At 31.8% G+C, this 24,182-nt stretch overlaps 1 protein-coding gene across 1 annotated transcript in view; it reads left to right on the forward strand.

The window, feature by feature from the left end:
- ndl (serine protease nudel) overlaps nt 1-24,182 on the forward strand; it is a 61,021-nt gene that overhangs the window by 24,783 nt on the left and 12,056 nt on the right. The window contains exons 2-3 of the mRNA XM_077431956.1: nt 23,756-23,846; nt 23,920-24,039. Coding sequence (XP_077288082.1) covers nt 23,765-23,846; nt 23,920-24,039 — 202 coding nt within the window. The 5' untranslated portion in view covers nt 23,756-23,764. The remainder of the gene's footprint in view (nt 1-23,755; nt 23,847-23,919; nt 24,040-24,182) is intronic.

Below are 24,182 nucleotides of genomic sequence, written 5' to 3' on the forward strand. Positions count from 1 at the left end.
CTATTTGAAATCAAAATTTCATCCGCCTTTATTTAAAAATTGGATACACCTTCCTTTTCTCTTTTATCTATTTTTTCTTCAAAAATTATATTCATATTATTCATAGATATTTAACGGAGTAAAGAAATTCTTCATTTAATTAAAATAAAAACCTTAAGAGTGCTATGACATCTTCCAAAACCCATCTATTGTCTATATTTGGATACCGTGAGATACTATACCAAGATTGGCAGCCCAATGTTGAGAATGAGGATTTTCATAGCACACATCATCATTCGCCATTCACTGCTGGATTAAAGCCTCTCCAAAACGCTTCCATTCGTCTCTGTTTTGAGCAACTCTCATCCACCTCATTTCTTACATTTTTTCTGATTGCATCCACCCATGTGGCCTTATTTACACCTTTTTACATTCTCTCGGGTACCATTCGAGTACTTATTTCGTCCATCTATCGTCCGTTCTTCTAACAATGTGACTCGCCAATTGCCATTTCAATATCTTTACTCTCACCATAACAACAAACTTCATTGTCATTCTTCTAACCCACGTATTCCGTTTTCTATCTCTCCTCGTTCCGCCAAACATTCAACTTTCCATACTTGACTGGACCTTATGAAGTTCTGGTATATACCCACAAACATATAAACATAGTATACAATAATTCATTTTTATATACAGCGTGGGGCAGAAAGATCGCCCCATTTGGCAGGCTAATAAAAAACAAACTAAGCTGCATTCAGGGAAAAAAATTTATTCGTGTATGTATTCTACATAAAATGCAGTTTTTAATTAAATGATTTCTAATATTACATCTGACAAGTGACGGCTTTTATAGTCGGCACACCAATTCAATCTCTCTCCCTGCTACGCCAATCTAAAATCAAGGCGGTCTTTCTGCCCCACCTTTTATATAAGCAATTTTGTATGTGAAATTTTCGATCAATGATTCAGAGCCATTCCGAAATCGATATATTTAAGTTGAGTGAAATAGTATACCAAATTGAATGGTCCCAAGTTAAAAACTGTGGATATGCATAGCCGACCCATATATTTTTATTTACATTAAACACGACATCTATGGTATCATTGTACAGAAGTATTGTAAGTATTATACAAGGTAAATACAAATATCAATTAACATCAATAGAGACATCTATTGTCAAATTTGTAGCATTTGATACAAATCAGTGAAGTTCGAGATGCTGAAAATTTTTAATTTGCTAGAAAATGGGTAAAATTTGCCAATTTTTAATAAAAATCAGATAAATTGGCAAACTCTGATAGTAAACGATTGACTTAGAGTCACATATTCAAGGTCTGGCCAGCAACAACCGGTGGAATTGAACCCGTGGCCATTTTGTTCGAAAGTATTATATTTTAAACACAAGTCTATGCTGCTGGTTACCTACATATATGTATATGTAGGTATATTACTTAAGATTGAAATAATTATATTTTTACAAGTTATATGCCCTTTGAAGTCAGTAGAAAGTGTTTCAAGGCGCTTCCCTACGATAGACAATAAAATGATGGTTATAAAAGTGAATCAGCTACATTTGAAATAATAATCAGAAAAGTATGATAAATTTGTATTCATATTTTTTTTAAATCTTTCTAAAAGCGAAACGAGACGCTTCAGCTTCAGCTTAACATAAAAACGTTATACAAGTCAACCTTGTTACAATACATTTACGCTAAATTTAATTCAAGCCATAAAACACACTTTCCATTAAGCGATACAATGAACGGCTTTTAAAAATAAAACTCGCGCAATAAAATTTGCATACGTATTTTCCGATAATAACTCTATAATCACCCCTAATTTTCCACCTGCGGGCGTTTTGCGCATTTTCATTTTAGGCAAATTTTCGAAAACATCTGATTTCATGGAGTAAACGCAACGCTTCTTTATCCGGGCTTGTTTATAATTAATTACGTTCGGTAAACGGAGCGAAATTTAATCGACATCGTGTTGCTCATAATTAAAATTTAATCTTCAATTTTCATATGAAAGTAATAATCTTATGTTCATAATATTCATTACACAGGTATCTAAATCGCTTATTTAATATATGTAAGAAATGTATTGGTAACAGTTACGTAATGATTCCAATTCATATTATCTACGACTTGTTGCCTTTCCTTTTTTAATCCAATCTCCTCTCGTTGATCGAATTTCTTACAAGTCGACTTTTTCCATTTAATTTGTTGTATTGGAAATTTGACATCGATACTTTAATTTGAAATGAAACAGTTTTTAATCTGAATTAGATTTTGAGCCGTAAAAACATTTGAAATATTTATTTCTGCTATTTAAGTCATATAATGTATACTATATAAATAAATATAATATTGCAGTTAAATGTTTTTCAAATGATTATTCTTATACTAATATATAAATGTATATATTTAAATAAGAAAAAATCTACAGTTTAGTCTATTTTATACCGAATTGACATGATACGAGTGCACTCAGACCGATTCCCTGAATTTGGTCACTCGAACGTTACTGTGATGTCACGTGGAAACGTGACATCACAGTAACGTTCTGAGGTCTGAGTGCACTCGTATCATATCAACCTGGTATTAAGAACAAAATCTTGATTATCTCTAGCGGTGCTAATAAAATAATTAACTGTTCTAAAAATATACTGAAATATAAGGTATGTACCTGTATATATTATATACTAGTTGTGTTACCCGGCTTCGCTCAGTATTTGTAATATAAACAGCGTAAACATAGCGAACCTAATAGTAAATATTTATTTGTTTTTTTATTAAATTTATTTGAATCGAAAAAAATTTAATATTCAACCAATTTAATTGTCGTCATATAAACTTTGCATTGTTTACGAAGTTCCGAACCAATGATACTTACATACATACAAAGTCTCTTTCGAAATTATACATTAGATTGAAAATAAAACAAAAAATAATTTTACTACCTCTTAAACATCCTTTGCATTTTAAACTTTTAAGCTTTGTTATTACTTTTTTTATGTTAAATACATATTTATACAGTATTTTTATATAGCAAAGACGTATTTTACGAATTATATTAGACATCTTTTAAAAGTATAAAGAGCAAATATGTCCATATTGAAACATATTGAAACTGATACCACTTTTTTCGAGAGGAGAAAATACACCCCCTTACCGCAAATTGTGAGACATAAACGTGATCGTGAAGTAAAAATACTGTACTTGTTTCATCGGCGACCTCTATTTCATAATGTAAATATTGCAATATATAATATTTTAATTTTAAATCCACGCCGAGTATCTTTTCTTAATAAATTGAAAATATATAAATAATTTCGTTCAATAAAGATAAACGTATGTATATACGTATAATACATATATGTATGTACATGTGAGTGATAGGATATCTGAAATCGAACAAACAGTAAGTAAATATTATGCATAATTAAAATTAGTGAGATCTTGTCCCTTTTTTCTCATTTGAAATGAAGCACGTAAGCAGCCCTACATTGTCAACAACGCAACGTGAAAAGTCCCCGAGCAAACAACGTGATATAATGTTATCTTGGATGGCAACAAACATAGATAATTGTGTTTTCAGAGACAGTATGCCGCTGAAGAGACCACAGTTTCGAATGTATTATAATAGAACCTTGATCCTATATATGTATTTATGTATATACATATGTAGTTCGAAATATCAAAAACAATCTAATTAATGAGATAATTTCATAGTTTACTAATATTCTTAGAATACAATTATAAAATACATAATAATTTCCTTGGGAAGTTCAGTTCATCGTTAGTTATTAAAGTTTACATTGGACGCTCGTCTAAGCCTTATTAATTGCACATTAAACCCATCCCCAGATAACTAGTTATAAATTTATCAAGTTCAAAGATACAACCGTGTAATAACTTTACACATGTATGTATTATACATGTGTAAACCCACGTCACGATTAAATTTCGCGATAATTATTTAAAGTTTGAAATAATTCGATCGCCAACTTTCATCGTTCGGTGAACGCTTTCCAAAGTCTGGTTGATATTTAACCGAGAGTTTTGTCTGCGGTCAGGTACGTACCTGAGAAAATGTATAGAATTAACCAATTTAAAACATCCGATTTTAATGTAATCAAACCCGTTAGACGGATGCGGTAAAATAATATGCGAAGCGAATTTTGTTTAAACACAACTTCTCTCAGTACAACTTTAATAATACCCTTTAAATCAAACAAAAGTGAAAGTTTTCCCCCAAAGAATCAGTTAAACAATAACCATAATAATCTGTTGGTTTAATTTTAAAATATTTATATAATTTGTAAAATTTGTATATATGTAATTGTATGTAGAATTTTAACCGGTCTCCGTGACGAGACAGAATGTTAAATTACAGAAAACGCAAATATCGGAAGGCAAAGATCGAAAATCGAAAGATCAAAAAAAAGGTGCATGGTAAACGGTACATACTCACTTAATTTGCCCGAGCAGGATACAACAGGAACAAGAGGAACAGGCTTTTCCTCCCGTATTAATGTGCGCGCGCAGAATATGGGAGGAAAAGCATGTTCCTCTTGTTCCTGTTGTATCCTGCTCGCGCAAATTAAGTGAGTATGTACGTAAGTACATATGTACCGTTTACCATGCACCATTTTTTTTTTTTTGATCTTTCGACTTAAGATCTTTTGATTTTCGATCTTTGCCTTCCGATATTTGTGTTTTCTGTAATTTAACATTCTGTCTCGTCACGTAGACCCAATTTTAACATACATATCTGCTTTTTAATTCTCTAGTACTATGTACGTATGTATGTAGGGTATGCGTGAATAATAACTTTGACATTTCACAAAATAAAATCACATTTTACGCTTTCGTTGAGCCTCTTTGGCTCCTTAAATATTTGTTTATGCGTAAATTAATTGACTTTATTAATATGTGAAAGATCAACTGTCTACATCAGGAGTATTCAACATTTTTAAGAAGCCGGCTGGTTTGAAATTTCGACTCTGAGATCAAAACAACCACAGTGTAATGCACTGGTAGAGCTATTGCATATTATTAGAGAGGTTGCGGGTTCGAGTCCAAGCCAAATACGCTTCTGGTGAGATCTTGTGGTTATTAAAACACAAATCAACCAACTCCTGTTAGAATTTTTTCTTGTCAAATTATTGTGACGGATTCAAATAAATCGGTATTCTCCCCCTCAGTTTCTCGCAAATTCGAGCTTTTTGCATCTCAAATTTGTTGAATCTTATAAAAATATACTATCTGCATAATATATTTCTCGCAAATTTTGTCGTGTATCGAAAAATGTATTGATTGTCGATAGATGTCTCTATTGTATTCTATGTACTGTTATGTTTGAAAATTTGCCAGTACTTATGTACATATATGTATACAAAAAATAATCTCACCATATGTGTCGCCTTGGGGTAATTCTTGTCATTGCACATATGTATGACGAAATATAACATATGTATAAAAAAAATTCGGTTGTGACCAACCCATGACTTTATCTATGTATTTGAGGAATATAAGAAAGTCACAAAACAAAATTCTATATTGAACCGTACAGACACATACCGGCAGCATTATGAAATACTAAGCATTTTTACTTACATCATTTTTGATACCAATTGAGCGCAAATGTATGGAAACTTGCACAAGACAAAAGTTCTACTTCCGGTTGTCGTATTTTGTTCAATTTTTTTTTTTACTTAACATCACTATTATTATTATACACAATAAATATCAAAAAGATTAAAATAATTTAAAACGTCAAAATAAAATAATGAAATATTGTTTTAAGAAAAATACTACTTCCGGTTTACGAATTCTGACCAAAACCTTATCAGCTCTAAGTTAGTACATAAAGAATACAAATATAAATTTTCAGCGTGATACGTTCAGGGATGTGGAAAGAATAGTGGGCACAACATTTTTGACCTTTCAACAAAGTAATAAAACACTTCAGTATGATCAAACAAGTCGGCCTCATTAATTTCATTAATATGTTTTCTTTGATAAAATATCACAACCAGATTAATAGTACCACTAACAGGATGAAAATTTTTTGCGGCCCGTAGATTGGTGACACCTGGATTACATATATACATACAATATATACAATCAACATCTTTGCGTTGCATGAAATTTCCATCTAATGAATTTATATATAGAACGAAAATGAACGTTCTTATAATGTTGACTGTTATAATTCAATATAATTGTATAAGGTTTCTTTACCTGTATACTAATTTTAAGTGCCTAGCTACGTTTGAGGTTTCAGCTGAAGAGTGTGTAATTTGGTTTTAAGGGACGATGTTGAAATTTCTACGAATCGTTGTTCCCAACTTGACAAATAGAAGTACATTATAATTTTACAGTATATAATTTTTCAAAGAAAAATATAACTAAAGAATATCATAATTTATTATTTTCGTCAATTATTTATGCACAAATTCATTTGAAATTAATACTGGTTGATTTCTTTAATAAAAATAATAGCCTCGGTCTTAAGGACACAGCATCCTGCCAGACAATCAATTGGGGAAGTTAGCATATCGTTTCACTAGTAAGTATAATAGTACCAAGTAGTAAATATAATAGTAGCAAGTTTAAACGGCTTAGCATGTTATTAAAATTGACTGGACCAGACGCTTTGAATTTGCTCACGCCTTAGCTTTTAATGAAAATATTGTAGGCAACAATCTCAACAATAATAATAAATAATAATAATTATTATTATTATTTATTATTATTAGACTTATTTATTATTATTTATTTATTATAATTATTATTATTATTATTATTATTATTATTATTATTATTATTTATTATTATTATTATTATTTATTATCAGTAATATTTATATATTTACTTATGTAATTATTTATTTATTTTTTGTTTACTATTTTTCAATACTTTTTTTATTATCTATATATTATTTATATGGGCGTTGGGGATTGCACTATTCTCCTCATCGTCTGGAATAAAAGCTATTATTATTATTATTATTATTCTACGACAGACGAATCACTACATCTGTATGCTGTATTATATGTAGTTATTTAGATTTTTTTTTTAATTTCTTACGATATTTATTTCAAAATTAAATAAACCTTACTTGAATTCCGATTACGAATTCATTAAGATTTTTTAAAATCTTAATACATGTACATATGTATGATACCCAGCGGCATAGCTTGGTGGTTGTATTTAACCACCTATTTGGGTACTAGAGGTTGCCGAGTTCGATCCCGTGGATTGACCTCGATTGAAAAGAATTTTTTCTGAATATTATCTGTAGTGCTGCTAGTCAGACTTGAATATAAGTCGATCTTTTCCTATCAGAGTTTGCCAATTTATCTGATTTCATTGTTGAAACAGTCCATCATCAAATTGTCAAAAACCATCCTACCCACAATGTCACCACTATTTTTTTTTAATTTATACCAAAAAGGCCTCACGGGTAGCCCCAATGCGCCTTCCTGGCTACAAACAATGTACATTTGATACAAGTATTATTATACAAAGTTAAAACATCAATTAACATCCACAGAGACATCTATGGTCAAATTTGTTAATTTGCAACATTTTATACAATTCAGCGAAATTCGAGATTGCTTATAACTCGAGATTTGCGAGAAAATAGGTAAGGTTGCCAATTTTTTGGAACTGTTTCAATGAAAATCAGATAAATTGGCAAACTCTGATAGGAAACGATTGACCTGGACTCACAAATCCAGGGTATGGCTTTGTTCAAAGCATTATATGCTAACCACTAGTCTACTATGCCGGTTTGAATATGATTTAAAAGTGTATAATCTATAAATTTATTTACGTACAAATTTGATACCGAATATGTCGCTCAGGGGCAACCCGAATAGCATCTTTAGACAATATAATTTATTCATTTATAGTTTTGGACCATTGTGGCATTACAGGAAGAACCTAATGCGCCACAATGGCCTACATTTGAAAAAGAGAAGAACACGAAAATAAAATACAATAACATGCATAAAATAAAAAGAAAAAAGCAAAAGCAGAAAAACAAGATAAAAAAAATAGTAAAAGAAAAATAATACATAAAAATGAAGATAATGTGAAAAATATCAAATAAAAGAATAAATAAAATCCTCAAATCTTATTCTTAGTTTGACATTGAATATAAAGTGAGTATAATATGCATTTAAACATTAGTTTGGACCATTGGCATTACAGGAAGAACCAAATGCGCCAAAATGGCCTCCACAAGAAAATAAGAGAGAAAAATAAAAATCATAATAATAATAGTAATAATTCATAGATTAAAAGAAATAAAAAGTAAAAGCAGAAAAATAATAATAATTCGGTGCATCGGCTATGCCACCATTTCCAAAGTATAAATAAAAATAATTCAGTACATACATATGTATGTATGTACGTATGTACATACATACATAGTAACACTGATCCTCATTTTTTTTATCATAATTACCATTAAAGCATTCAATTTGTAGCTAAATTTTACTGAAACTGAAAGTAACCCACTTTGTGTAATATGTCTCAATTCAATTGGCTAGAGCATATTCTGTACATGAGTTTCGACTACTAAATGGTAAAGAGTAGTGAGATGTCCTTTGTAAAACTTTGAACTGGATAACGAAATGGAAATGAGATATAAAACTGAAAGTTACAAATGTCTAATAAATTTATTATACATATGTACATATTACTAGTGGTTTTACCGGGCTTCGCTCGGTATTTGTAATATAATATATTATTATTCAATATAATATATAATAATATATTATTCAATATTTTCATCTTCGATATTGAAAAATGTTTTCAGAATTCAAATGTACTATTATTTGCTGATGATATGAAGATTTTCAAGAGAATAGACAACCGAAATGATACTTTGGCCTTACAAGATGATTTGTTCAGGCTAGAGGCTTATTGCAGCATAAATAAGTTGGAAATTAATGTAGCAAAATGCTCCTGCATAACCTTCACCAGAAAACTATGTCCAGTTGACTTTCCTCATTCAATCAACGGACATAGACTCACAAGGGTATCGGAAATTAGGGATTTGGGAGTCTTTTTAAACTCTGATCTATCCTTTAGTAAACATATTGACAATGTTGTAGCTCGAGCGTCGAAGGCCCTCGGGTCCTCCAAATGCTTTACTTCTATAAAATCATACAAAATACTATATTGTGCATACGTAAGAAGTATTGTTGAGTTTGCATCCCAAGTTTGGAACCCAGAGTACTCTGGTGCAAGAGACAGATTGGAGCGCATTCAGAAGAGATTCTTGAGGTACGTCAGTAGCCGTTTTGGATTAACCTATACTTCCTATGAAGATGCTTGTAGGTGTCAGCATATACTTCCTCTTGTCAAAAGAAGGGAGATAGCTGACATCTCAACAATTTTGAACATCCTTAACGGCTCGATCGACTGTCCTCAATTATTGAGCAGACTATCATTGCGTGTACCAAATAGAATGACTAGATGTAATGAGCTCCTTTACATACCTAATACTTTTTCTAATTATGGAAGAAGCTCATTCATCTGGCGTGCAAGCTCCACCGTCAACACACTAATCTTAACAATTTCTATGTTTGACTTATTTAATATTAATGCTATACAAGCTAGAGTAATTATTGCAAATTTGTTTTTCGATGATTAATTTTAATGAAAATTTACGATTGTGATTATGAATTTTTATTTTGATGTATTTATTTTGTCTTTTTGTTTTTTGTTATATATTATATTTTTTTTATTATTTCATAATTTTTATCATATTATTATTCTTATTATTTTGATATTTTTATTATACTGTTATTTCTATTTTTTTTCTTTTTTTGTTTTCTTTAACTATCTTACTCTATTATCATTTATGTTTCTTATTTTAAATGTTTGAGCTTTTCTTTTTTTTACCTATATGTGAAAATTATTAATGGTTTACTTAACATAATTATATTTTTTTTACTATCAATCTATGTAACTTAATAAACTGTAAATTTTCCAAATAAATAAATAAATAAATAAACCGCTTAAACATGACTTATCTAATATTAAACATTTTATTAAAGTTACTTGAATAGTTTCATTTTATATAAATTTATTTGAATATTCATTTGTTTTTTTTTTATTAAATTGACTGTCACGAACAAACAAACATATGTATATACTAGTCTCTTTCGAAATTATATGTATACCAGAATCTGGCGCCTGCGCCCCCGGGGACTTTGAATCCTTTGAATCGAAAAAAATCGAATCGGTGCCTATGAATCGAAAAAAAAATAAATCGAATGTGTTGTCTACGCACCAACCAACCAAGGTTATATATATATATATATATATATATATATATATATATATATATATATATATATATATATATATATATATATATATATATATATATATATATTTTTTTTTTTTTTTATATATATATATATATATATATATATATATATATATACCAGGAAGGCCTTATAGGTAACTCCAATGCGTCTTCCTGGCCAATTACAAACATCGCAGCATTTTTTTTATTATACAAGTCGCTGAATTACGAGACACTGAAATACTCGCAAATTAACGAGACATCTATGAATTGTACATAAATTTTATTGTACATTAATCAATCTCAAATAGTGGTGACATACATATATAGTGGATAGGAAGGATATTTAACCAATTTTACCGGGAACCGTTTCAACAATTGAATCAGAGAAAACTGGCAAACTCTGATAGGAAACGGTCGACCTGGAGTCACGAATATCCAGGTCTGACCAGCAGCACTACAGATATACTCTGAAAAATTCTTTTCAATCGAGGTCAACTCATGGGATCTAACCCGGCGCCTCTCGATGCTACGTAGAAGCTTAACGACCGAGCTATGCTGCTGGCAAAATATATGCAGTCTCTTTCGAAATTATATATTAGATATAAGCAAATGAGTGATTTCCACAAGTTTGATATGCATAACATTAATTTGGTATTCCTTTTTATTACAATCGAAAGGTCAAGTATAAGTGAGTCGTAGGCGGAATTAATCCGTTTACACCTTCTTATCCACACACACACACACACAAATATGATATTTAATTTGAGCAAACGGTTACCGCCTTGCTCTGGAGTTCTCAAAGACCAACGACTAATCTCGATCCAACTACCAAAACAAACACGTGCCGATTTCCAGTATATTGCAGTTATGCGGGGATACGATCGGCAACTTAATCTTTACTTAGCTCGTACTTATGCGATGCCTATAGGGGCTGAGAAAATAGCTTCCTTTTCCTCCTACTTAATCCGCCATTGTTGTTTCCTCCTTCACATGACTCCTTCCGACGGCCATCAAATGCAAATGGCCGCCAACTTTCTCGCAATAACGTCTACTATAGTGCCGGATTTTTATTACTCGTATTCTCTTACTCGCCCCGTGCTTATTTTATTAGACAGCGGTAGAGGGAAAAATTCTGAACGTAACCGAGGAATGTATAATTTTAAGAAGCTATTGACGGAAAAAAAATTAAGTATTGTTCGAAAATTGGAAGCATTACTAAGGTTTTCGTCGATTTTATTATTTTCATTGTTATCAAACTTCGCTGAGGTTAAATAATTCGATCAATACCTCACGGCTCTCGGTTGAACAACTTTGAAAAGTACTGAAGAAAAATGTATTCAATTCCAATGACTTTCCTTTTTTTTTCAACATGGACTGAGCTTTATTCAAATCCGCTTTATTCTTCCCGATATAAAATTTTAGAATATAAAACCAGTTTATTTTAAAGTCTTACCATTTTTTATCGTCTCAAACTGCCATCATTACCCAGGAGAATTGTTTTGTCATTTACAATTCTCATTTTCAAACGATCAAAACGAGCTCAGAAGGAATTCAAGTTAACATAAAATTAACATAATGCACAAATAAATACACAAAAATACAGTTATTTTTAATTTATTAGATTTAATGATATTATACAATTATTTTAATATTTACATGTCGATCATATCAATGCGGTCTAACCATATATCGGAGTCAGCGGAAATGGAATATTTTTTTATAAACGTTTCACCGGTAAGTCTATCGTATACTCTGCGTGTATGTCTGTAGATGGTCCATGGTTGTAAATATCAGCACCACCCCCTGAAGATGTGTATAGTGTATGGGGTAGTTGAACTTGACTATAAGAAGACGATTCGTGAGGAGAGACAGGATATACGGCGTATACGTTCTGGCCGTGTAGGGACCTCTTTTTGTTCGATTTGTTAGACATTTCCGGTTTCCACAGTCTCGATTCGCTGTCGTACCTATACTTGATCTTCTCCCGGCTGATTTCTTCAGGTTCTTCTATTTTATTGTAAGTACTCTTCCATTCTGACTCTCCGTGTCCGCGCTTTTCCAAATGGCCGTCCATTTGATACAATCCGTAGTTCAACGGACTAGTAGCGATCTGGAACAAAATAACTACAAATCTTTATTATTATTTTAATATTTGAACGCTCGCTGTACGTTCTTTGAAGCACGCTTTTTATCATATAAACATGATGTTTTTATATGTGGAATATTTTTTTTGTTGTTGATCGGATTATTATTTGCGCGTCTCTCCGGATATTGTATGCGAAAGCTTTAAGAGTACACCCACACGCTCTTTGCTTCTTAAATCATGGTAATCTATCTTCTTTTTCGATAATCTTTAGCAAAAATTTTCGTGTCAAAATAGCTAAATATTCACGTATGTACTATGTACATATATACCAAGCTCCCTTCGATTTTCCGTACGATATTGTATTTTGCACGCGTGCGTTTAAACGCTTTGAAAAATTGAATTTAAGCTACATACATACATATGTATGTACATATATCAAGGGTATTCAAACTTTTTTTGTGATGTATCATAATATTTTAATATATATTTTTGTATGTATCATAATTTAAGATATTTAGTCGTAAAATAAACGATACGAACGACAATCGTATGGTAGAATTATTTCATATTGATGTAAAACTGCATACGTCTATTCGTATGCGTAGATATACTTCTATTCGAATGTGTAATAAACGTGGTCGTAACGCAATCGGAAAAGCATTGAAATTGCCAGTTTTCATTATAAAGTTTATATGTAGAAAACGGTAGTTTCCTGTATTAAAAAAATACTATATATACATATGTACATATGTATATCTGAGATTACTTTCGAATAGCAATACTACTTACATTGTATATCGTTGAATGGAGCAAGGATAACTATAATAATTGATCTGGAAAATTACAGTCGATATTGCGTCCAAATTGTGCGAAAATTTATAAAATTCGGTAAGTTACAGTAATAAATGACACTACATATTGTTAATTCCAATCAGGGGTGGCTTCTGACTTGTGAAAAACAGGTGAGGCACGAGGAGACTAAACCCGCCCAAAAAAATAAACTTAATATATGTATGTACATACATATGTATATCTCTCGCAAGTACCATAGTAGCTGATAAACTGAAGCTGGCGACCACGGGACCAGGGCAGATAACCAAATTACTGTTCTGATCACCGCGTGGTGAACGGGATAAATAAACACGTCTTGAATTGCGGGTCACCAACAATATACATTTTTTTTTGGTTAGGAGGAATCTGTGTGAGGCAGTGCCCCGGTTGCTCTAACAGGACGTCCCTGATTCCAATGATATTGTAACGTGGGAACATGAGAGGAGACCTAATGGAATTCGTGAGTAGACAATAAACACACTAGAGTAAACCAAACGGACCCGTATTTGTCCAAAAAATGGACACGCAGAGGCTATGCTGTGCAAATTGTCCTGTAAAAGGAGTCACTCCTGGATCATTGAATAAATGCTGTGAAGTGACTTTAATTTGAATCCTGAACCCATCCCTATGCAATAATATTCATTCAAAGCATTAGTAACAATGATGAAAAAATAAATCAATATATTTTCATATAAATTATGTACATCCACGGAAATCGTGATTAATAATTCAGATCATATTTAAATTTAAAATATATGGTATTTCAAGTTATATTTCAAAATGAGATTAAAACGACCCTGTGCTAATTAAGTACATTCATTCTGAAAAAGAGGAAGAAATATTACGTCTTTCGGAGTTATTCGACTGTTGGTTCGAAGATTATTGTACCTTCTTCAATCCCTGGATGGACGAGAGGAGCAACGCCAATTTTGCCAAAAGCAGCGCTTTTCCACCTAGCACTGCCAAAAATTGAAAACCCATCGGTACCAAAACCATTCCCATCGACGTTATGCCGAACATCATCATCTGCATCATGTGATGTCGCCTGCGATGCCTCGACTCGACTGAAACAATCAAAAATCATACTCAATACGAATTCAATTCAATGCATAGTATTAAAAATTGTCTGCTTTTCTCACCTGTGTCGGACTTTTTCTCCAAATCTTGCATATCGAATTTCAATACATGCGTATTGAACACGTTCGCCATTCTCTCCAGTACTAAAAATCGCCAATCGCCGTTTTCGTAAATGGCGTCGTTCATCGCTCGAAGTGTCGCATTTCTAAATTTAAATCGTAAATAAGTAATTAATTTTGAATTTTTATAAAAATAACATCAGAGCATTTTGGTTATTTAATTGAATTTTTTTTAGCCGCCAATTAACGCTCTTTGCTTTTGTAAGACTTCGACAAACACAAAGAGACTAATTAATTTTCGCTCTATAAATTCGTCAATGTACAAAGTTTTGTTATATTTATATTTTTAACTCACCTGTTATCCTTAACTTTATCATTTGCCACTTCATATTTCACCAGCTGAATTCCAGGACCGAGTGATATTACGTCTGAATTCAATGTTCTGTCTAAAGCTTTCAAAGTTTTCCTTTTAGCACACTTAACAAGCAAACTAAAATGTTCTTGTTTTATGCCGGTGTCATTTCCATTGAAAACCTGTAACAAGGAAAGTTTCAGCTTTCATCTACCTAATAATTAAATCAAAACAAAAGGTTACTTATCTTTTGTAGTACATACATGTACATTTTTTTATATCTAAGAAAAACTACAGACTTCCCCTCCAAGAATATCAATGAAATTACTACCCAAATAAAATGATTAAGATTGAAATGTTTTAATGTTGTGTGTGTTCTATTAATGTGTAAGTATTCAAACTGTATACACATTTTATTTGTTCATTTTAATTTAAAGTTTGGACAAAATACAAAGATATGAGAAAAATAAAAAATATATATTCATTTATGTATCATCATCATCTACAGCGGCTCATCATTCACTGCTGGATGAAGGCCTCTCCAACACGCTTCCACTCGTCTCTGTTTTGCGCAACTCATCCATCTCACGCCACACAATTTCCTAATTTCGTCTACCCATCTTCCTTGCGGTCTTCCTTTTACCCTTTTGAATTCTCTCAGGTACCATTCTAGCATTTCTTTTGTCCACCTTTCATCCATTATTCTAGCCTTTGGCCCACCAATTGCTATTTCAATCTCTTTAACTCTATCCACTATGTCCACTACCCTTGTCATACTTCTCGCCCACGTATTCCGCTTCCTGTCTTTCCTCGTTATGCCGAACATACAGCTTTTCATACTTCTTTGATTGCATTGAACTTTGTGTCGCATCTTGGCGTTCAATGTCCAAGTTTCAAATGCATACGTCATCAGTGGCGAAACGCATTGATCGAAGATCTTTTTCTTCGGTTATAGTGACATTTTTTATTTAAAAACAACATTCATTTGTCAAAATGTACTCCATCCTAATTTCGTCTCTTTATTTCTTCTTTACTACCGGACATGTCTATTATTTGACCTACATTTTTGAAAATTGCACATCGGTCCGGTTTTTCTCTCGACGGCCCTGCTTGGAATAAGAACCATCCGATAGAACTGTGCGGGCAGTAGGTACAACCATCAAATGATGATGTACAAGGATAAAAAATCACCGAAAATACTCTAAGAGGTGGGGAGTTTCGGCAAGACCGTGACGGCACTGACCAAGCATGCCAGCGTTTTTTTTTATATATAATATAAATCATATTAAATCTTTGCTACAAAAAAAATTCTTCATATTTTGAAAGTAACGTATTGCGTATTTGTATAAGCATTACAAATCATTAAAATTTTAATGATTCCTTCTGATTCAATGTATCAAATGAGAGATCATCACATTCATAAAGTCGCACCCCCACTCTATGGAAAAAGTACGCACGCTAAGATCATGTACTAGTGGGATGCTTTTGCGCATCTTTTCTTAGAGTAAGGGTAGGTCTTCGTAAATGGCCAGACTTATATATATTTAAGAACTTAAATACTATTACATTAATTAATTATTAATCATTAGATAAAAAAATTGAATTAGATTACTAGGCATGCTTACATTTTTAGAGCAATCTTTCCACAAAACTCTCACAACATCTACACTCTCCTGCCATGCATCCGCTGCAAAACTGTTCGTATCCGCCCAACTTGAAGAAGAATAACGATCCGTTTTGTCGGTTCTATCTGATGCTAGACACGTGTTGCAGACCACAGCCAATATTGCCAAAGATATTAACGCCATCGTTGAAACTTTCACCTTAACTGCACTTCGGAAATGACTTGGCGAACACGCTCTGGGATATTTTACAATTGAAAACTTTAACCGGCGACAGCATGTGCAAAATAAAGATCTGAAAACAATATAAACATTAAGTATTAATTAAATTCGTGTCGCAATATGAAAATGTAATATCAAGCAGTATGATGATACTTGTTAAAAATAACATTTTCCATCCATTTCAATGCTGACGTTCGACAAAGCGTGACAAATTCTGCTTGAATAATAAAGAATACACCCTATGGAAAATTTTCAATTCATGAAACGATATCCCGAAATAGAAGAACCCCTTCGCTGACCTTGTGCTACTTTATTGTACATATATTCAAAGCAGGTGCAATATAAAAATATTATATTTATCTACCCACAATATAAACATACGGTACATTAACTTAAATAAGTTTAAATTATATTTATTATTTACATATGTATAATATTTTTTTTTGAAATTGCGGTAATGATGTATGTAATACTCTTGTTCTAATAGAAACTTTATTTAATTTCTTATTCATTACTTTCAAAAGCCTTAAAATTTATTAACATATGAGTTTAAGGCGCAAACACACTAAATCGCACGGCATGGACGTGCTCGTAGCTTCCAGCTGGGAAGGGCGGTTCTTCAAATCATTGTTAATTCATACGATCCAATTATTTCGAAAAGTTTCTACTATTTTTTTCAAATATGAGAATCACTAATATCGATCACTGTCAAACGTATGTCAATACAATGGTAAAATATTACCGAAAACACTCCAGGGGATGAGTTTTGGGAAGAGTTAAACAACTAATGATTAGTAAGCATTAACTGTTTTTGAGAATGTTTTGTATTTTAGTTTTTGTTGAATCTTTTTGTTTAGTATAAGATTGTATTATATTAGAATCTGTGATTTCTTGGTAAAATAATTGCTATTGGTATTGTAATATTAAATATTGTACCTGTAACTGAGACCTATCCAGAAGATACATACATATAATATATCTACATATGTATAATATATGTACACGAAGAAGTGAAGTGAACCGTTTAATTTTGTTTTCAAAAATATGCTTACATACATATGTATATTTATACTCTCGTTTTTCATTTTGCTTCATAAGAGCGTCATGCTTCTGTGTAAGTTTATGTTTAGATGTTGTAATAATAAAGAATGGAAGTGAATCAAAATGAAACCATCCGATTCTGCAATCTAAATGGAAAGTTGTAGTCCTACAAAGGGTTATTTTTTTAAACGAGTTTTTTCGCTTAAAAGAAGTGAGATAAACTCCACAGAATAAACTATAATCTTCTCTGCGACTGTGGGTAATTCAATCAAGATGACTTGGGAAATAATCCAGCAGCCCCGCCTGCTGTAAATCTTCATACACAGACATACATATATGTAGGTTAATATAATGTTTCTGTGTGTAGTAAATAAATTGGAGCTAATCGTCCTTTAAAAGCCGACTTATGCCACCAAAGAAAGCAATTTCAAAGAAAAGTGATTAAGAATATTGTAAAGTGGAAAGTTAATTTAAACTTGGGGTACTGAGCCGCTGCCTCGGCTCAAATTGACCCAAATCAAAACGCAAATAAAATTTTTATAAGACGCGATAAATTTCGCGTAGGAGGCGAGGCATATTTGCGTCGTTAGACGAATCGCATTTATTTCTGGACCTCATCAATCAGATCTGAATAGAAACGAGCGGACCTCCACGGCGAAACTCACAACCAAGGGAATAAATAATATTACGCGCCATCATCTTTGTCCCCCTTGTCAAAACCCACACTGAGTTTGAGAAGACGGTAATATCCAAATGGCGTTTGAATGACGAGAGAAAAAAGATAGCGACGACATTTACAGATGCTCTTAAGCGCAGAGCAAAATGCGAAATTAAATATCAAAACGCAAAAAGCGAAACATTCGAATGTAGCCACGGAAATTGATAACGAGCTTGCCTACTTCCTTTAAAATACATAATAATTATATCTGTTTTTCTTCTCCTCTCCATCATCCGTTCGTTTCGAGTATAAAATTACAATATTTTTTTCATGTGCGTAGTTAAATACCTGCCTACTAAGAAATGCATATTCCAAAATCTTGCTAAAAGTATACAGCTTCGACAGCAATAATGAAATAACGCGACGAATTCCACGTCGGGAAAAATAACACTCGTATAAAAAATGCCCATTCGCCACTTAGGCCGTTAAATTTTTTCAATTTAAATAAAACGAATTGAATTTCGAGCTTATAAATCTCAAGTTATAAATTTACGACTTAAACAGTATAATATTTTATATGAATGCCTTACTTAATAAAAGTAATGATTTAATTTAAATTTAAGGAAGGATTTTACACCATTGTAATTTTGCTCTAATCTTCAATGTCAGTGAAGAAAATTAGGCCATTAAAAAAACATCGTTTACAATTAATTCATTAATACCTAAAAATGTTACTGAAAACACTCCTATAAACGTGCTTTATACCTATAATTATGGTATTTTAAAGTTAGTAACTGAAAGTATAGTGCCCTAATAGTATTCTATTCACTAAAACTATATAGATGTACATACATACATATACGTAAAAGTCCAAATGTACATTTCGTTCTTTCGTGAACATACTAGTTTGTTCATACACGAACCAATCTGGCCTGCTGTAGTTTACGCAAAAGAACAAATTGACAAATAAACTACATACATACATAGTTTATTCATGCACAAACTGTTAAGACATAATTTTGTCCCGTCCTCTATATGTATGTATAGTTTTGAATTTTTTTATAAATTAGCCGAAATCATAGCAACGTTATAATGCGATTTCCGTTGGATTTCCTTTTTAAATACTTGTCGTTTTGACATTTCAAAGGTTTTGACTGCTTAAAGTATCATGCGAAACCTGGTGAGTCTATTTGACGATATCTTTTGATTTAAACTAGCACTTAAACTAAAACCAATAGTTCGTGTATGAACAAACTATTATAGTATATTCATGAATGAACACTTGGACTGTAACATATACTTTGTTAGTACATTATGTATATACTTTAGGTAGGAAAGAACATATGAGTCGTTATAATTGAAAGTCCACTTTTCTTCGTTTTGAGAAATATCTCGCAAAACATTAAATATAATTTTATGTGTTTTAATATTTCAAAATAATGGTGTCCTGTAATACGTTTATTCTGCTTTACCAAGATTCTGCACATATCGAATTAAAATAATTGATAACAATTTATGAATTAAGTCCAACAGAAATATTTATGGAACTGAAAATTGTACTTCTACTTATTGGCTCATATATGTACCTATTGTAGTAAAAGTGTTAGGAATAAAATTAGAAATAAATTTTAAAAATATATGAACTTTAAGATCCAAACTATATAAAGGACGCTTACCATAAAACCCTCACTTTAAAGACTTGCCATTTCAAACCCAAATTAAAATTAGCGTGTCAAATTGCACGCTTTGTCTCCCAGTCAAGTAGAAAGTACCAAGTTTTGAATTAAAAACTCGAGTACGGTTTCCAGTAGATACATATATTAAATTCTATACCTATTGCAATTTGAATAAAATTCTAACCGCCGAGATGAAAAATACTCCTAACTTCAAACTATTGTAATATTCAAAGACAAGTACCCTTCCTCAGAGTAGACGCAACGACTTGATACGAGATTACATAGATACGCTCCTTTTCCAAGTTTTTTTTGCTTCAGCGTCAATATTGAAAACTTATATACGGCAAATATCAAATCTACATATAAATATACTCACTCTTGATCCAAACAAGTTTTGGCACTTCTATTACCGTTCAAAACCTCAATCAAACTTTAACTAAAGTCATACGAATCGCACCCAGCAGTTTTATACCATTAGAAATGTAGGGTTCAAGGGCGACACGATACACTAACCCTACGCACTACGTACAATGACATAGAATCATGTCATCAAATCATCATGCCATGTCACTCATTATTGACATCCAACAATTACCGACCAACCTCAACCGAAGGACCGACGATGCGTAACTTTCGCAGAATTGCATACAATTTCCAATCGATAGCAGACATCAACAACTCCATGGGGGAAAGTATAAAATTTCAAATCTGGAATTGAGTTCAAAATTACCGTATATTCAAAGTGAATCATTTGATATTTTTTGTCCAGTGTCGTAATACTAAGTATTTGCTGGGTCACACTCGTATTTCTCACTATCAGCATTTCGCATAGATATCCTCGGTCAGCGTTTTGGCAACATTTGCACCCGTTGATTTCTTAACCGTTTGCAACAATACAGTCAGTGCTGAAACTTCGAAATTGCTGGGTCGGTTTCGCTGCATTTGAAGAATATTTGCACACCATGGATAGTTCTGAATCTAAGTGAACCTGAAAAGTAAGTGGTGCGTGTGATTTGGTCGACTTATTAAAGCGGTACCACTGTTGACATGTATAATACATATATCAGTTATAATTTCGCATATTATATACAGAATTATATCTAATATTAGAATGCGTTCTGCATAAGTGAGTGAATTCTTTTTTGAAGCTATTTAATATTGAATAAAGTGAAATGCTTTAGACTTGTTCGCCCCCGTATTCTGAATTTATTATACCTACTATGGGACGAATGTCTTTTTTTGAAATTTAATATTTCGCTGAAAATATTTTATAAAACATACATATTTAGGCATTCCGAATGCATAAATATCCCTTATGTCAACGTGTGGGTGTATAAAAAAAAATGCTTACTTTTTCGTTTCAAAATATGCCACAACTGTTGCATATTGTTCAACGTATGCGAAATGCTTTCATTGCATTTATTTAATATTTTATTATTTATATTATATTATACGACTATTCGTTGCTTTGTATTGAGAGGGTCAATTTCATCACATACACATTTATATGTACATACATACATACATATGTTCAATAATAAATTGTGAAGTATCATATTTGCCTTAAGTGGGATATCTTATTACATAAAACGTCCCTCTTCCAGATACATATATGCGAGTATTTTTTTCTTGTATACTTTTATTTATATGTATCTATTATGTATATATTAAATATACATACTATTCGTACTCTTTAAACATGTAGCATGAAACTTTTCTTCGGTGGAGGAAAAGGTTTCCAACAATTTTCTTATTTTTATAAGAATTTGAATTTTTCCATATGTTAACCTACGATGTCTTCAAATCAAATGTTCTTGTTATCGATCGTTCGACTTAAGTTAACCTTGAGTTTCGAACACCCTTATTACAATATGTACATATGTAGGTGCATTAATCTCGTACCCCTATATTCCCTTTAGGCCCGTATTTGTTCTACTGACACAAATATACGTATGTTAGTATAACAAACACTGATTATATATGATTTGTATGTAAATAATCTATAAGTAATTTCGTACCGTTTTATTAGATTTGTTTTTATCCATTGTCATATTTAGAACTATGTACATATAATAAACTAGTGGTGCTACCGGGCTTCGCTCGGTTCCACTTTCGGCGATCTCTTCCGTTTCATCACGAATATAATAAAAGTAACTTGAAAAAGAAATGCAATCTAATTTTGAGAATACCGTTGAACCATGAAAAAAATCTTGATTTGTTTTTTTATTAAATTTATTTGAATCGAAAAAAATAGTATTATTTAACCAATCAGAAACGACTTTGACGACAGCCAATCAGAAACCTAATATAATATATTCAACAAATCGATTATGTCTTTCAAAATTTGGACCATTCTGGCGTTACAGATCTCCCTATTGCGACAAATGGTCAAATCATATAACATATGTATGTAACTCAGTGGTTAGCGTGTAATGCTTTCAACTGAGGGGTTATGGGTTCATTCCCTGGCCCGATGTTGCTGCCCAGATCTTGGATATATATATATATATATATATATATATATATATATATATATATATATATATATATATACATATACATATACATATAGACTGTGACTCCATATATGTGACTCCAGGTCGATAATTTTCTATCAGAGTTTGCCGATTTATCTGATTTAATTGATGAAATGGTTCCACCAAAATAGGCAACCTATCCTGTCTCTCGCAAATTTGGTTTTATATGTAGTATCTCGAATTGTTGATTATGATATAAAAATATGCGGTATCCGTGACGGGCCGGAATGTGAAATTACCGAAAACGCAAATGTCGGAAGGCAAAGATCGAAAATCGGAAGATCTTAAGTCGAAAGATCAAAAAAAAAGGGTGCATGGTAAACGGTACATACTCACTTAATTTGCGCGAGCAGGATACAACAGGAACTAGAGGAACAGGCTTTATTATTATTATTCATTTGTATTATTATCTATATATTAATTATATGGATAATGAGGATTGCACTATTATCCATATCGTTTGGAATAATTTTATTCTATTTCCGATACACATATGTACGTACATATATGTATATAAATATACATATATATAAGATATGCTCCATTTATATATAGCAAAACTTTAAAAAAGGTCAAACCACCTTCATTTATAAAGTCTATCAATTATTTCGAATTTAAACTTAAAACCTCTTACTTTCATCAGGTTGAGAACTTTTATATTAGATCAAACACTTAAAAACAACCCTTAAATATTGAGATTGCATTACGTTGAAACGCCTACCTAAAAGTTGTCAATTTCCATTATAAGATTAAGTCTCAACCAAAGCTAAGTCTCGAGAGCTTATTCGATCGTCTTTTGACTTAACGTAGGCATTTTCCGAGCCGGCAAATAGCTTTTTGGATACGACCCACTCTTTTTTATGCCCGATCCGGGAACACTTTGACGACCGGTGGTTATTTCAACGATACCTACCGTTATTATTATATTACCATCTTCCTCGGTAACTTCACATGTATGTAAATAAATATATACACGTTCTCTTATGGGAAATCGAGACGTGCATTTTACCTGAAAACTCTCTGGCGGACTAAACTTGAAGATGTTCAAAAGACGAAGAACGGATGCGGTAACTTCGAGAACTTACTAACTTAAGATCAACATGTATACATACACATATATGTACATATGTATACATATGTACATATGTATTTTGTGATCAAAGTCCCGATGGATTGTATGCGCTTTCTACTAATCAAACATTCTGAAAGATTGTGTTTAATGTAACGTGTATTTAATTATTTAAGTATAATCTTACATTTATTATTTTTGCAGGTCATAAAAATGCTTTCCAGTCCGAAATCGCCTACAGCGGAGCTTCAAAATTTGCCCGAAAATGTTTCAATTAATTTGCCGAATACAAGACGTAATATTATTCATATCGTTTTAATTTTTGTTCGTATTCTATGGATGTAATTTTTTTTTAATTGTATTTTCAGAAAATTCTAGAAGTTCTTTTTGGAAAATGAACATAATTCAAACCTTGACCAATTCATTCATCGTTCTTTTGATCATAATAGTGACGGCCACTTCAGTGGCTCATATTATTATTGCATACAGTAAGTTTTTTAATTTAATTATACATATACATATTTACATGTGTTATTTCACGTGCAAAAGATCTATCATCATCATGTTTGTATTTATAAATAAAAAAAATCATCTACATATGTACATATAAAATAATATAAATATGTACAGA

This window comes from Arctopsyche grandis, chromosome 6, assembly GCF_051622035.1.
Source record: "Arctopsyche grandis isolate Sample6627 chromosome 6, ASM5162203v2, whole genome shotgun sequence".
Lineage (NCBI taxonomy): Eukaryota > Metazoa > Arthropoda > Insecta > Trichoptera > Hydropsychidae > Arctopsyche > Arctopsyche grandis.